We start from the raw sequence: 15417 nt of genomic DNA, 5'->3' as shown, positions 1-15417 counted from the left end.
CAACAGTTCGTGGCAGCACCACATATGCCCGAGTACCCTCTGGAAAACGTGGCTGGGACACTAGGAGTTGACCTATGCTCGGATTACTATCCCGGGCAGGTCAATTGTGCAGCAACCTTGATGCCAATGTATGGCGATTTCTGAGGGGAGATAGCACCACACTCCTTTTCGAGCAGACTATGGAGATCAGTGTTTCGGTAAGTCTGCTTCATTTTACTTTTACTTTCTTGGTTACTTGTTATACATTTTCTAACTATTATAATCTTTGTGTTTCAGACCATTCTTGGTGTCATTGCCAGAGCTCCATTTTCTCCTCGAAAATAGTTGTTGCTGATGCCTTGGTTCACGACACCCACCAGGCTCGAATCTGTGTCAAGGAAGACTTAGAGGGGGCTAAGGGAGCCTAGGCTAAAGCCAAGGGTCTGCTCAAGGAAGCCAAAGCCCATGCTGAAGCATCACTCCAAGAGGTCTGAGAGGCCCAAGTCAAGGTTGAGGATGCCCTTAAAGCTTCCCAGGCCAAACTCACTTCTTCTGAAGCCAACGTGAACAACTTGAAGGTTGAGCTCGACACCAAAATGACCGATTTTGATGCCGCTAGGGCCGAGATCGATTGCCTGAAGGCAGAAACGAGTGCTACCAAGGTCGAAACAGAATGCCTGAAGGAGGAAAATAGCGTCGCCTTCGAGATCCTCAAGGATGAGAAGAAATGCATGCTCGAGGAATTCAAGGCCAAGAAGGATTGGGCTACTGACCGGGCCATGTACAGAATGTGGTCTCTAAATCCCGAGATGGACACCTCGTTCCTCCTGGATAAGGAAGAGGAGTTTGTCTCCAAATGGAAGGCTTGGTTGGCTGAGGGGAGGTTACTGTCACCACCCTGGATGGCAGAGGTGAAGAGGAGAGAGGCGAAGAGGCTGAGTTTGCTCCTGCTGGCAAAGAATGAATCTCATTTATTGAAAAGAGCTGCGTCCCTTATTACTTTTTTTTTTTTTTTTATAATTAAAGATTTCTTTTTATACCCTTTGAGCAAAGACAATTAAAATCAAGGTTTGAGTTTTTTTTATATTTTGACGGTAGTTTATATTTTTATGCTTAAATTTCTTGCTTAAAATATTTATGCATATTGTCTACCTTGGATGCTTTTTCCTTTATCACATGCTTCACATTTCTAGCCTCGAAATATTCTGAGCATGTGTATAAAGTACTTTATTTGTTTATCTACACAAATAGTTGTCGTGCTTGAGCTCAAATTTCCATGTATTCATACATAGTTCATTCAGTTGCACATTTTTCGACTTCGTTATCTTCATAATCAAATATTACTTTTACCTCGTATCTTTGTGAAATACTTATTTGGCATGTAACCTCATTAGTCTAGTTATTTCTCGTTTATTGATAGTAACTTTTCCTCATCCTCGAGTATGGTCTCGGGGTTGTGAGGTCGAAATTTGTTTGCAAAAAAATTCCAGCTCTATCTCGTCTTATAAACTTTTGTTGGTTTATCTAGAATCCTAACTTGTAATCGTGTCGATTAGAGTTTGCTAGTTTGTTCCAGACTTGTTTAATTCGTGTTTGGTTAATAATCCATACACTGTTATTGTTTACTTCGTGTTTGGTTAATAATCCATACATTTTTCTTGTTTACGCTTTGATTAATTTTATCTCATTTTTATTGATGCTATATTTTTGAGCTTATGGTATTATTGTATGCTGCTTATGATATTATTGTATACCACTTATGCCCCCTTAATAATCTATGATTGCAATCTTAGGTTATTGAATTTTGAGAGCTTGCAAAAGTATGCCAATAAAAATACACAAAATTTGAATAAAAATCAGTGCTTTATTGATAAAAAGCAGAAAATAAAAACAAGCTAGGTTACAAATGAATAAACATCATTCCTACATTACTAATAATAAGGTCATAGATGTTTACCATTCCAAGCTCGTGGAAATAATTCTCCATTCAATCTCGCTAGTTTATAAACACCAGGTCGAATGATGGATTTGATTTGGTATGGTCCTTCCCAATTAGGTCCGAGTACACCCGTAGAGGGGTCTTGTGTGGCTAAAAACATGCGTCTGAGCACCAAATCTCCCAATCCACATTTTTTGTCTCGAACCCTCTTGTCGAAGTATCTTGTAGCCCTTTGCTGGTATGCAGCATTCCTTAGTTGGGCTTCGTCTCGTCTTTCTTTAATTAGATCTAGAGTTTCTTTGAGCTGGGATTGGTTTGAGGTCTTGTCGTATGCCTCACGTCTTATTGTTGGGATTTCAACTTCAATAGGTAACATAGCTTCGCAACCATAAGCCAGGAAGAAGGGGGTATGTCCCGTTGAGATCTGGGCTGTCGTTCTATATGCTCATAAGACTTGTGGTAATTCCTCTGGTCATTTCCCTTTAGCCTCTTCAAGCCTTTTATTAATAGAACTCTTTATAGTTTTATTCACTGCTTCAACCTGGCCATTTGCTTGTGGATGGGCCACAGAGGAAAAACTTTTGATTATCCCATTCTTTTCACAGAACTGGGTGAATAGAACATTGTCGAACTGGGTCCTGTTGTCCGATGCTATTTTCCTTTGTACCCCGTATCTACAAATTATATTTTTCACTATGAGATCCAAGAATTTCTTCGAGGTGATAGTAGCTAGAAGTTCGGCCTCGATCCACTTTGTGAAGTAATCAACAGCGACCACGACATATTTCACTCTCCCTTTTCCTGTTGGTAAGGATCCTATGAGGTCAATTCCCCATACTGCAAATGGCCACGAGGAGCTCATCATGGTGAGCTCGGTAGGTGGAGCTCATGGGATTGAAGCGAACCGTTGACACGTCACTGCGCTTGACGTATTCAAATGATTCAGCTTTAATTGTAGGCCAGAAGTATCCTTGCCTAATCACCTTTTTTGATAGACTATGCCCCTGAGTGTGGTCTCCGCAAAATCCTTCATGAATTTCTTGTTAAAAAAATTCTGGCTTCGGTCAGAGTTACACATCTTAGTAGTGGCGTGGAATACCCTTTTCTGTACAACTTCCCTGTTAGAGAATATATATTATAATTGCGCAATGGAAATATGGAAAAACCAAAAATACAACTCTATGCAAAGATGCAATGGACAAGATAATTGATTAAATAAATATTACAACTCAATTGCTCAAAATACAAGTAAATAGAAAGATGTAGAAGAAGAAGATTACAAACTCAATAATATAACAATACAAGTAAATAAGAAGAACAAGAAGAACAAAAGAATGAAAAACACAAACAAACTCTCACACAACCAAAGTGTAGAGTAGTGGGGATCACCAACTTGAACAAGGTTCAAGACCTTTGTCCAAAAGCTTATTTCCCCCTATTCTCTAAGCACTAAGGGATCTCTCTAGGAAATAGCTCTCTGGAATTATCAAGCCTTTTGGTGTATTTTTCAGCCAAGTGCTTTGTGGATGAAAAATGGCGTTGTCTTACAAGTGAGCATTAGGCTCCTATTTATAGAGTTTGAGATACCCCTTTGAATTTCAAATTCCACCAACCCTCATGGCTGTTACCAATGTTTAATTGGATGTTTATGGAATTAAAATGGAGATTTGGGAGTTATTTGGGATGTTAGAACCGTTCAATTTGGAAAAAACTGAAAATTCACATAGGCTGCTAGCCTCACTAGCTGCGGCCACGACTTTTTAGTGGCCGCGGCCACTAGCTTTTGTCCCTCAGGCTGCGGCCACAGGCCATTTTCAGCACAAAAAAGTCATTTTTCCAAAACGTTCCAAAACGTCCCAAATCCTTTCCCACATGATTTTGTAACCTCCAAACACCTATTGGGAGTTAAAAACATGTCTCCAACAGTCATATATGATCATGACTTTATGAAATCCAATCTCAAATGCGTAACATATAATATACACATTATTGGGTAATATTTGGGAGTTACAAATTTGTAACTGATTTTGTAACTCCAAAATATGTCACATTTGGGCACACACATTAGTCAAATTTTGTGACTCTCAATAATATGTTACAAGGTGTGACAAATCACATTTTGTCACATTATTTAATATAATATTATATTATATGAAATAATATAACATTCCCTTCCAAGATGGTGTATCTTGGTATTTTGTACATAAGTTTCCTAACCTTGTTCCGGTCTGCTGGGAGGCTCCCAGTTTCGAGGTAGTCAATTATGGGAGTCATCTAGGTAGGTTGTGAGTCAATCATGTTGACATCTTCTTCTTCAGGCTCAGCTATGCTTGGGACCGGTAGGAATTTGACCAACACCACATTTAGTGCCTCAGCTTCTTTGGTCGTGGTAAGCCTAGCTAGAGCATTCGCATTTGAGTTTTGCTCCAGCGGAACTTGTTCAATGGCATAGAACTCAAATTTCTCGAACGCCGCCTTAAATTTCTCCAAATAAGCTTCCATTTTAATGCCTTGAGCTTGATATTCTCCTAAAACCTGGTTAACGACTAATTGGGAATCACTATAGCAGTGAATGCCCTTTTCTTTGAGCTCGGAAGATATCCAAAGTCCTGCTAATAGTGCTTCGTACTCAGCCTCGTTATTTGATACTTCGAAGCCAAACTATAAAGCTAAATGAAAAAAATTTCCCATTGGAGTGATCAAAATGATTCCTGCCCCTGACCCGTTCTCATTAGAAGATCCATCGACGTAAAGTCTCCACAGCTTGCGGGCTGGGGTTATGACTTCCTCGTTGGTGATTCCCGTACATTCAACTTTGAAATCTTCTAAGGCCTACCTTTTGGTTGTTGTTCTCAGATGATAGGTGATCTTGAACTGCCCGAGTTTGACATCCCATTTTAACAATCTCTCGAAGGCCTCAAGCTTTGACAATACTAGCCTTAATGGTTGATCAGTCAATACGTGCACAGGGTGTGCTTGGAAGTAAGGTCGGAGCTTTCGAGATGCTTGTATTACGCACAAAGCCAGCTTTTCCATTAATGGATATCTCGAATTTTCCCCCAGTAACCTTTTACTAACATAGTAAACAAGTTTTTGCACTTTCTTATCCTCCCAAACAAGTACTGCGCTGATTGCATGCTCGGTTGTGGTGAGGTATAAGTACAATACTTCCCTTGTGATTGGTTTGGATAAGATCAGTGGTTTGGCGAGGTGCTTCTTAAGGGCTTGAAAAGCGAGCTCACACTCGTCCGACCATTCAAATTTCTTGCCCCCTCTCACAAGATTAAAGAATGGGAGGCATCTATTTGTAGATTTCGAGATGAACCTACTTAAGGGCCCCATTCGTCCAGTTAAGCTATGGACATCTTTATGTTTTTGAGGTGAGGGCATATCGATTAATGCCTTAATCTTATCTGGGTTTGCCTCTATACCCTGAGCATTTACTATGAATCTGATAAACTTTCCTGAGGATACCCCGAATGAGCAATTCTGCGGGTTAAGTCTCATATTGTACTTCCAGAGTACAACAAAGTATTCAGCGAAATCATCTAGATGGTTACTGTTATGCTTGGACTTGACCAACATGTCGTCCACATAAACTTCCATGTTATTCCTCATTTGCTAGGCAACACATCCTATTCACCAATCTTTGGTATGTGGCTCCAACATTCGTGAGCCTGAAAGGCATCACATTGTAGCAATACAAGCCTTTATCGGTCATAAAGCTCGTATGTTCCTGGTCAAGTGCATGCATGGATATCTAGTTATATCTAGAGTATGCATCCATGAATGACATGATGCCATGACCTGTGGTGGCTTCTACGAGCTGATTAATTCGAGGTAAGGGAAAGTAATCCTTTGGACATGCCTTATTGAGAGCCGAATAATCAATGCAAGTTCGCCACTTGCCATTGGACTTCGAAACTAGCACCGGATTAACTATCCAATTAGGAAAGAAAGCATCTCGAATAAACTGATTTGCCTTCAACCTTTCAACCTATTCTTTCAGGGCTTTCTTCATTTCATCGTCTAGGAGCCTTATTTTCTGTTGCTTTGGAGGGAAGGTTTTGTCTATGTTAAGTGCATGGCTTATAATGTTTGGGCTGATCCCAACCATGTCTGAGTGTGACCATGCAAACAAATCTTGATTTTCCCTCAGGAAGCGAATTAATTGTTATCTCGCATCTTTGGGGAGGTTCTTCCCTATCTTTACTACCCTAGTGGTATCCTTTTCATCGAGCACTACATCCTCGAGCTCCTCGATTAGTTTGAGATCAGCCTTATCCTCTTCTATTCTGGGGTCGATCTCTTCTTCGACTTCGAAGACTGTCCCACTTATTTCCTGGATGACAACAAGTGCTTGTGCACTTGTTTGGCCCTTCCCTCTCATGGAAATGCTATAACATTCTCGGGCAGCCAGCTGGTCTCCTTTCAGTGTCCCAATGCTACTAGATGTTGGGAACTTGATGGCCAAGTGCCTAACATATGACACTGCCCCCAACCCAATCAGTACTGGTCTCTTGAGCAGTACATTATAGGCTGATGGGGTGTCCACCACTATATACTCCATAATCTTGGTTACTGAGACTGGATAGTCTCCCAAGGTTACCAGGAGCTCGATAGAACCTATGTTGGCTAATCCTTCTAATGAAAATCCGCACAACGTCGTCTCACAGGCTTTCAAGTCTTTAATTATAAGTCCCATATTTTCCAAAGTGGCCTTATAAAGGATGTTTATTGAACTCCCGTTATCAATCAGGACCCAGCGCACCTTTTTATTGGCGAGCTGGAGTGTGATGACCAAAGGGTCATTGTGGGGAAACTGGATAGGCAAGGTGTCTTCTTTTGTGAAAGTAAAAGGTTGAGTTTCAACCCTTTGTTGTTTTGGAGATTGTGGTTCGGGTTCGTAGGGAGATCTGTCCCCTGTGTTGAGCTCGTCGACATATCTTTTCTGGGTATTTCTACCCGACCCAACAATGTGTGGTCCTCCGGTAATGGTTACCACATCCTCCCCATCTATCGGGGGAGGTCAGTTATCCTCCCTTGTGTGTGGGGTTGTGTTCTGTTGGGCAGGCTGTGTAGGAGCTGCCCTTTGTCTAGCCGATGCTTGGGCTGGATTTCTATTTCTTACATACTACCCAAAATATCCTCTCGAGATCAGACCTTCAATCTCGTCCTTCAATTGAATGCATTCATCGGTGGTATGGCCGATGTCCTTATGGAATCTGCAAAATTTATTGTATCCCTCTTCAACTTTTGATTTTGCATTGGGTCAGGTCGTCTAAACAAGACTTGATTCTCGTTTGCAATAAAAATGTTTTCCCTAGTTTCTGTCAGCTCGGTATAAACTGTGTAAATGGAGAAGTATTTATCTCCTTTTTTCTTTTTCCCCCGTCCACCTCCGAGTTATTCCCTTCATTTTTCTTCCTTTTTGAGGGTTGTCTCTTGAGGGCTGCGACATTGAGAGGGTTGTCGAGGTCGAGGCTGAGTTCATGTTCGTCGTTGTAGTTATAACAGGCTGGGGTCACTTTTAATGTTGACCTTGCATCTTCTACATTGACAAATCTCTGAGTCCTATTGTTGAACTCGGTTATTGTCCTTATAGGTTTCCTTTGCATATCATCCCAAATGGGACTTCCTGTAAATACCCTAGTTCGTACTGCCATAAGATGACCACTGTCATCGACATTCTGAGCTCCTGCCACCTCTATGTTAAACCTTGCTAGGTAGCTTTTCAATGACTCTCCCGCCTGTTGTCTCGCATTAGTCAAGGCCGAGGCTTCGGGCCTGACACCTACCATGGCCTTGAATTATTTCTTGAATTCCATTGCTAATTATTCCCAAGACGAGATCGAATGCCTTTGGAACTTGTCAAACCAGTGTTTTGCTGGTCCCGTCAGCGTGGTTGGAAAAAACATGCACCTAAGCTCGTATCTGACATTGTTGGCATGCATTATCGTGTTAAACGTACTCAGATGGCTTTATGGGTCTAAGTTCCCATCAAAAGGTGCCATGTGGGTTATCTTGAATCCGTAAGGAAATGGAGTGTTCGATAATTGCGAAGTGAAAGGCTCGAGCTCCTCATCGGAGTCGTCAGCCTTGTCCTTATTTCTCTCCTCTTGAAGAAGTCTGAATACTCTTTCAAGCTGGTTAATTCTTTCTTGGACCAAGTCCATCGAAGGTTGAGCTTGCGCTTGGGGTAGCTGGTTATTGTTTGTGAAAACTCCAGCTCCCTGCCCCAGTACAGGGTTATATTGATTCTCGTATACAGGTTGCATGGGCTCTTTTTGGCTATTCAGATGTGTTCATAAATTCGGGTTTGAAAGGTTAGCCTGCCCCAGTTTTGATTCAAGTGATCTCAAAGATTAGGATTGTTGTTCTCATAATTCACAGTATTCCTGGGTTCAGTGTTGTATACTTTCACCGATCTGTTGAGGTCCAAACTTCCACTTATGAAGCTAACATTTCTCTTAGGTTTTTGTGTAGCTCGATGGTTGCGAGGTGGATCTTCCACTGTCCCCCTCGCTCCAGTTGTTTGTGACCTCGATATATGACTTCTCGCTGGTTGGGACGCCCTATGTGCTTAGGGAGCTTCTCCCTCACCTTCGTGTCCAGGTCGAGTCCTATAGTTTTTATCTCGGCTACCACTCCGAGAGGGTCTTTGGGGTGCCCGCTCCCCTACTTGGTTCCCATTAGGAGCTGGTTGGGGTGCCTCTCGAACTCGAAAGGGGTGTCTTATTGGTGACGGAGGATGTCTTATTGGCGATGGTGGGGGCCTTCCATTATTGGGTCTAGAAGGTCCAGAATTGGCTCGGACTGGCTCCGGGTTGTTCCTGATAGGCTCGGGGTTATTACTCCAAGCTACAGGAGGATCTCAGTTATTCCCCGTTCTAGAAGTTACACTCACCGTAGGGTTTCCACTAGTAGCTTTTGAGCATTTCTCCCAGGACTACCATAGCTGATATTTCTCCAGGGCCTCGGCTGGGCCTGTTGGGCCCTTTGTTCAGCCATTTTGGCAGCCGTACTCCCACGAGGACGCCCTCTGGTCCTTTAAGGTAGTGCCTGTACTTCAGTGGCTTGCCTAGCCAATTCCTCGTTTCGTCGTGTGGCTTCGACCAGCTGTTCGCGCAATCTGCGATTCTTCGATTCCATAATGGGCTAGTATCATTCGGGATTATAGTACAACGTCGGGCCTGGGGATCGGAGCAAGTTTCCCCCTGGAGTTGGATGATGCACTTCCTTCATCGAAGCTCTGATTTGCCATGGGCTGCTTCCCAGGCCTTTACGGGTAGTTCTTAGTTTGAGGAGTTCGTTCCTCAGGGATTTATGGCAATGGTCGTCCACCATTTCTAGGATTGTTTATGGTGGCCATTAATGATATGCAGGAGGATTTTGACTATACAATACCGAGCTTTGTTTAATGCTCTCAACGAAAGCACCAAACTATTGACGTCATTTTTTGTCAACTTAGATATGAAGAGCACTAAACACATGTACAGAGATTCACATGCTTTTTACGTGGTTCAGTAGTTAAAATCTGTATAGTCCACGAGTCACTATTATTACTCACTACTCTCTCAAGCTTTTTTAGAAAGTAGTTTGACAGAGTATTCCTCAATACAATTTGTGCGTGAATACAAATGAAATTCCCCAGGCTATTTATAGACTTGGTCATGAGAATATCTTCCTTTGATTCAGGGAAGTTACAATCAAGCAATTAAATTTGAAACAAATACAAATAATGCATTAATCACATAATATCCCATGATAATAGGGATTTAATATCTGATAATAACAAATCCCTAAGGAATAGGGATTTCCTAATAGTCTTTCCGTGTGCAAAACGCGTCGCTGAGCTCGATCGTAGTGCTGACATGCTTTCAAGACCAATCCAAACTTTGAGCTTGTCATTTCGATTATAACCTCCTCCTCATCTAGTGATTTCATCGAACTCATTCCTTAGAGAAGATTAGTGTGTTCGAGCCTGCAACCTACTCGAACTCTGATAACAGATCTGGAATCAGGTCAATTTATACAAGTGTACAGTCAACACTTGTTATTTTCGAGCCTTACTCTTTTTGAGCCTATATTTTGAGGTTATTTATTTATTCTCAAAATTTGGGTGTAACAACTTGTATTAGGATGATGAAGAACTTGCAAGGTTCAAGCTCTCTTGGGGGGCTTTTAGGCAACGTTTGTGCTTACTCTTAAAACCAGGAGTCAGATCCTTTACAATGTGTGTCCTAACACTATTTATAGACAACTGGGACAATTAAGCTCATTAATTGGAGCTGATTACAATTATTATCTCTTAATGGAGGTTTGTTACACAATAAATAAACATTATGTATATAAAATAAGCTAGTGGGCCCCAGCTTATCTTGGTGGGCCCAATCCGAGGAAATTCAGCCCACTACTTTATTGGAGAAAATGCCTCTGGCATTGTCAGTGTGGTAGCTACACGTTTTCTCATGTCAGGCGGCGTTGTGGGACACTCTTTTTTCCACTTGTACGGAGTCGACACCATGATCTATGTGACAGTAGGTGTCAAAAGGTTATGTGTGGTCCAGGGTCTCTTTGCTCGACACCTAGCAACTGTCCTCCTGATCTGGAGGAGGGTTCTTGCATACCTAGAGGAGGAGATTATGGAGGGAGTGATCTCGTTGTGAAACTTGGAGAATTATCCTTTGACAAGGTCCTCAGGAGGTAATGCTTACTGGAGGATTTACTCCTCCGGTGGTGGTGAACCGTGATGAGAACTTGACTCTCCCGTGGAGCTTCAGGCAGATTCCAGGGAACCTTAACCAACTTCCATGGAGCCTTAATCATTCTTAATTTGTGTCACGTGTCACTTGGTGAAAACACAGACAACAAGTACTTCTTAAAAAATATAATTTAAAATTATATTTGATAAAACTACTTTTTTTTTTAACTCTCTATAATAATACTTATCTATATATATAATTTAAATTTAAATTTAACCATACAAATTGGATAACAAATTAAGATTATGTATTAAATATTATTATAATAATATTTTATTAATATTTAAATTTATATTAATATAATTATTAAATATATAATTTACTATATTTTTTAATTAATTTTAAATGTATATTTTTTAATTACTTTAATATTTGTAATATTTTATTAAAATTGACAGAAAAAATAAAATAAAAACGGTTTAATCACGAATCTATTAGATACATATTATTTATATATAAATGATATCTTGTTAAATAATTCATTTTTCATAAATTTTGTGGTAGTATTGCTACGTATAGGTATTCAGATTTTAGGAAACCGTATGTTACATCTTTTTAAAATAACTATTTTGAGAAATATATAGAATTTGCTATTACAGTTTATTTTCTTTGTTGAATGTGGAAAAAAAAATATAAATGATAAGATATATTCTCACTCATTTTCCTTTTAACTTTCTAATGAATCCAAATATTTATTATCTTTTATATAATCATTGCTCCATCCTTTCGTTCTTCTCATTTTCTTTTCTTTAATAAAAAGAACATCTGCCTTATGAATTTTAGTGTTTAATCAATTTACTTTATGGTGCAATAATTGTAAGTGTTATTTTTGTTATGCATTATTTTTCATGTTTAAACATTGTTTTCATGTTATAACACTGAAAGTCCAGTAACACGTGATTTCTATTTTCATCACATGACTTGCTTAGCTGGTTTTCTATTTTTAGCCCTAGCATATATATTCGCTTGGTCCGTGTTTCCCTTACCTTTTTTAGCAACTAAAAAGTGTCTTCTCCAAGAAACATTCTCTGTAAAAGGTCTGAAGCTCTTGATGCTTCATTATTAATTGCCCATGGCGTTTTGGTGATTCCTCACCATTTATGTCAAGTTTTCTGGTGTAAACTTTGTTATCGTGTGAGTTGGTGACTTAGGGGCTGTGTGAGTGTGTTATTTTTTGCTGCTGTGTTTATATTGATGGATTGCTTCAAAGAAGGCGGGTCTACTACTAGACCCCCCATGCTTGATGGAACCAACTATGCTTGTTGGAAAGCTCGAATGAGAGCTTTTCTCAAAGCTATGGATGAGCATGTTTGGAGTGCCGTGGTTGATGGCTGGACTCCACCTACCATCAAGGATGGTGAGGACACTAAACAAAAGCCCGTGTCGGAGTGGACTACGACTGAGATTGAAAAGGCTAATTGAAACTCTAAAGGAGGTCATACTATATTTAATGCAGTTTTTGTGAGTCAAATGAAGGCTATAGAAAATTGTGAAATAGCCAAGGATGCGTGGGATAAGCTGCAAACTATAAATGAAGGAACAAAAAATGTCAAAAAATCTAGATTGAGATCTCTCACTACTGAATTTGAAAATTTAACTATGAGAGATGATGAGTCTATCACTGAATTTCATGCTAGATTATGTGATATTACTAATGAATATTTTTCTCTAGGTGAAACTTATTCAGACTCCAAGCTTGTAAGGACGTGTTCGGAGCTCTCCCTAGGAAGTTCAAGTCAAAAGTTACTTCCATTGAGGAATGCCATGATGTTGATACCCTTGATTTGGATGAGCTGATTGGATCATTGCAGAACTATGAACTTACTATGAAAATGTGGTCTAAAGAAAAGAAAGAAAAAAGAGTTTCTAGTGGAGTTGCTTTACCTCACAAAGTTGCCGAAAATCTTTTTGTGGGAGATTCTCTTGAGAATTTAGATGAGGAGAAGGTTGCACTGCTCACCAAAAATTATGCTAAGTTTCTGAGGAACATATGAAAAAAGGCAGCAATGATTTCAAAGGAGAAAACTCAAGAAAACCACCAAATTTTCCTCGAAAGACTACTCATATGGGAGAAAAGAGAAATCCAAAGGGTATTCAATATCATGAATGTGAAGGCTTCAGGCATATATAGGCTGAGTGTGCAAACACTTTGAAGAAAAAGGGGAGAGCTCTGGCAGCAACCTGGAGTGACAGTGAAGAGGATCAAAAGGCTACAGAAGAGGATAGTTCAGATTTGGAAGAAAACTTTGTTGCTTTCATTGTTAATACATCAAAAACACCATGTTCAGACACTGATTCAGATGGAGTGTGTAGCGATGAGGATGACTTGGACCAGCAAACTGCCTATGAACAAATGTATAATCAGTGGGTTAGTGTGATAAAGAAGGCTAAAATTCTGGAGATTAAAGTGGGAGAACTCGAAGAAGAAAGGAGAAACTTGTTAGGAAAAGTTGATTTTCTCACTTTGGACATTGAAGAGAAGAGGGTTGCTCTAGAAGAAATGCAGGAGAAGCTGGACTATGCTAATAAAACCATTGAGACATACACTGTTGGTCAAGATTTATTCGACAACATGATGGGAATTTGTCAGTTTGCTAGAGAGAAACATGGAGTTGGTTTCAATCAACCATTGGCTATCAAAAAGAAAGATCTTCCAAGTTCATCTAAAAAAATGTCTCCCATTAGCCCTTCATTTCTTGCTACTCCTAAAAATTCTCCAGCCACAGCAAAATTTATTCCTATATGCCATTTATGTGGAAAAAAGGGTCATATTCGTCCAAGATGTTACAAGTTGAATTTCTACTTGTCTCATCTTATAAACATCTCTAAAGATAAGGCTCAAGTCTCTCTGGTTGGAAGAAAACAATGGAGACCGAAGAATGCTCATACTAAGGCTCTTGTGGTTCATACTTCTCTTCTGGCTTGTAACAGTGACCAGTGGTACTTTGACAGCGGGTGTTCTCGCCACATGACCGGAAACAAGCATCTTCTCACTAATCTTTTGTCTTATGTTGAGGGATATGTCACCTTTGGTGATGGGAGCAAAGGTCGGATCATGGGAAGAGGGAAGTTGCATTTACATGGTTTACCTCCTTTGGAAAATGTACTCTATGTTGAAGGTTTGAAGGCTAACTTGATAAGTGTTAGTCAAATTTGTGACGAAGGTGCACGGTTCTTTTCTCCAAGACTGACTGCACTGTTGTTTCAACATCTGGAATCCATGTCTTAACAGGGATTAGATCTAATGACAATTTTTATCTCTTGTGCACTAACTTAGTGTGCAATGTGGCAAAGACGGATGAAACTGAACTGTGGCACTACAAGTTAGGTCATCTGAATTATAGAGATCTCGGTAAACTTGTAAAATTAAAAGCGGTTAGAAGTGTTCCAAACTTGGCTCCATTGAAAGAGAAAGTGTGTGGTCCTTGTCAACTCAGCAAACAAGTCAAAAGTAGTCATCCTCCCTTGAAATTTCTGGTTACTTCCAAAGCCTTAGAGCTGCTTCATGTTGATTTGATGGGTCTTATGCAAACAGAAAGTCTGAGTGGCAAAAGATATGTTATGATGTGCGTGGATGATTACACTAGATTCTCTTGGGTTAGATTTCTTAGAGAAAAATCTGACTCTTTTGAAAATTTCAAGGGACTGTACCTCTCTTTGCAAGCTGAAAAGGGTGAGAAGGTTAAGAAAGTGATTCATCTTAGAAGTGACCATGGTAAGGAATTTGAGAACAACATCTTTGCTGATTTTTGCAACCAAGAAGGGATAGCTCATGAGTTCTCAGCGCCGAAAACTCCTCAGCAGAATGGGGTTGTGGAAAGAAAAAAACAAACTCTTCAAGAGATGGCTCGGGTTATGTTAAATGCCAAGAAATTATCCAAGAGACTTTGGGTTGAAACAGTGAATACAACTTGCTACATTAGCAATAGAGTGCATCTTCGTCCTGATACTAAGCAAACCTCTTATGAGTTGTGGAAAGGCAGAACACCAAATTTGGCTTATCTTCATGTGTTTGGTTGCAAGTCTTCATTCTCAATGATAGAGAAAAGCTTGGTAAGTTTGATGCCAAGAGTGATGAAGGAGTGTTTTTGGGGTACTCTACAAATAGCCGTGTCTACATAATATACAACATGAGAACCCAGGCTGTCATGGAATCCATCAATGTTGTGTTTAGTGACTTAGAAGACTTTGCTAGTTACTCAGAAGAAGAAGAAATCCACACTCTTGTTGACACATCCATTCTGCCTGTTGCATCACGAACTGCAAATGAACCAAGTGGATCTAAAATTGAGGAGATTGATGCTACCACTAAAACTTCTGAGGCTTTCGATGTGTCTTCCATTCCTGAAAATATTGCTTCATCTGATTTAAAAATTCATTAGAAGAAGGGACCACCCACATGGATACCCAAAGTTCATCCTCTATCCTCCATTGTAGGCAATCCAAATGAGGTGATGGTGACTAGAAAGAAACTAGCAAAAGAAATTGCTAATGCTTGTTATCTTTCTTCAGTGGAGCCTAAATTAGTTAAGGACGCCCTTAAAGATGAGAACTGGATGTCTGCCATGCAAGATGACTTCAACAATTTGAGAGAAATGAAGTATGGACTCTTGTTCCTCGTCCTTTGGGTGCTAACATCATTGGCACTAAGTGGATATTCAGAAATAAGACTGATGAAGTGGGAAATGCGGTGCGCAACAAGGCCAGATTAGTTGCTCAAGGGTATACTCAGAT

At 40.1% G+C, this 15417-nt stretch overlaps 1 protein-coding gene across 1 annotated transcript; it reads left to right on the top strand.

Annotated features, from left to right (window-relative positions):
- The first annotated feature begins 11877 nt into the window (after positions 1–11877).
- Positions 11878–15065, top strand: LOC133806773 (uncharacterized). Its single transcript, XM_062244863.1, has 6 exons — positions 11878–12040; positions 12140–12381; positions 12495–12629; positions 12815–13802; positions 13916–14736; positions 14826–15065. Exons 1-6 carry the CDS (start codon positions 11878–11880, stop codon positions 15063–15065), a joined length of 2589 nt encoding a protein of 862 aa, XP_062100847.1.
- The last annotated feature ends 352 nt before the right edge of the window (positions 15066–15417 follow it).

This window comes from Humulus lupulus, chromosome X (genome assembly GCF_963169125.1).
Source record: "Humulus lupulus chromosome X, drHumLupu1.1, whole genome shotgun sequence".
Taxonomy (NCBI): Eukaryota; Viridiplantae; Streptophyta; class Magnoliopsida; order Rosales; family Cannabaceae; genus Humulus; species Humulus lupulus.
Note: the sequence above shows the minus strand (reverse complement) of the source record. Positions and strands in the feature narration are given on the sequence as shown.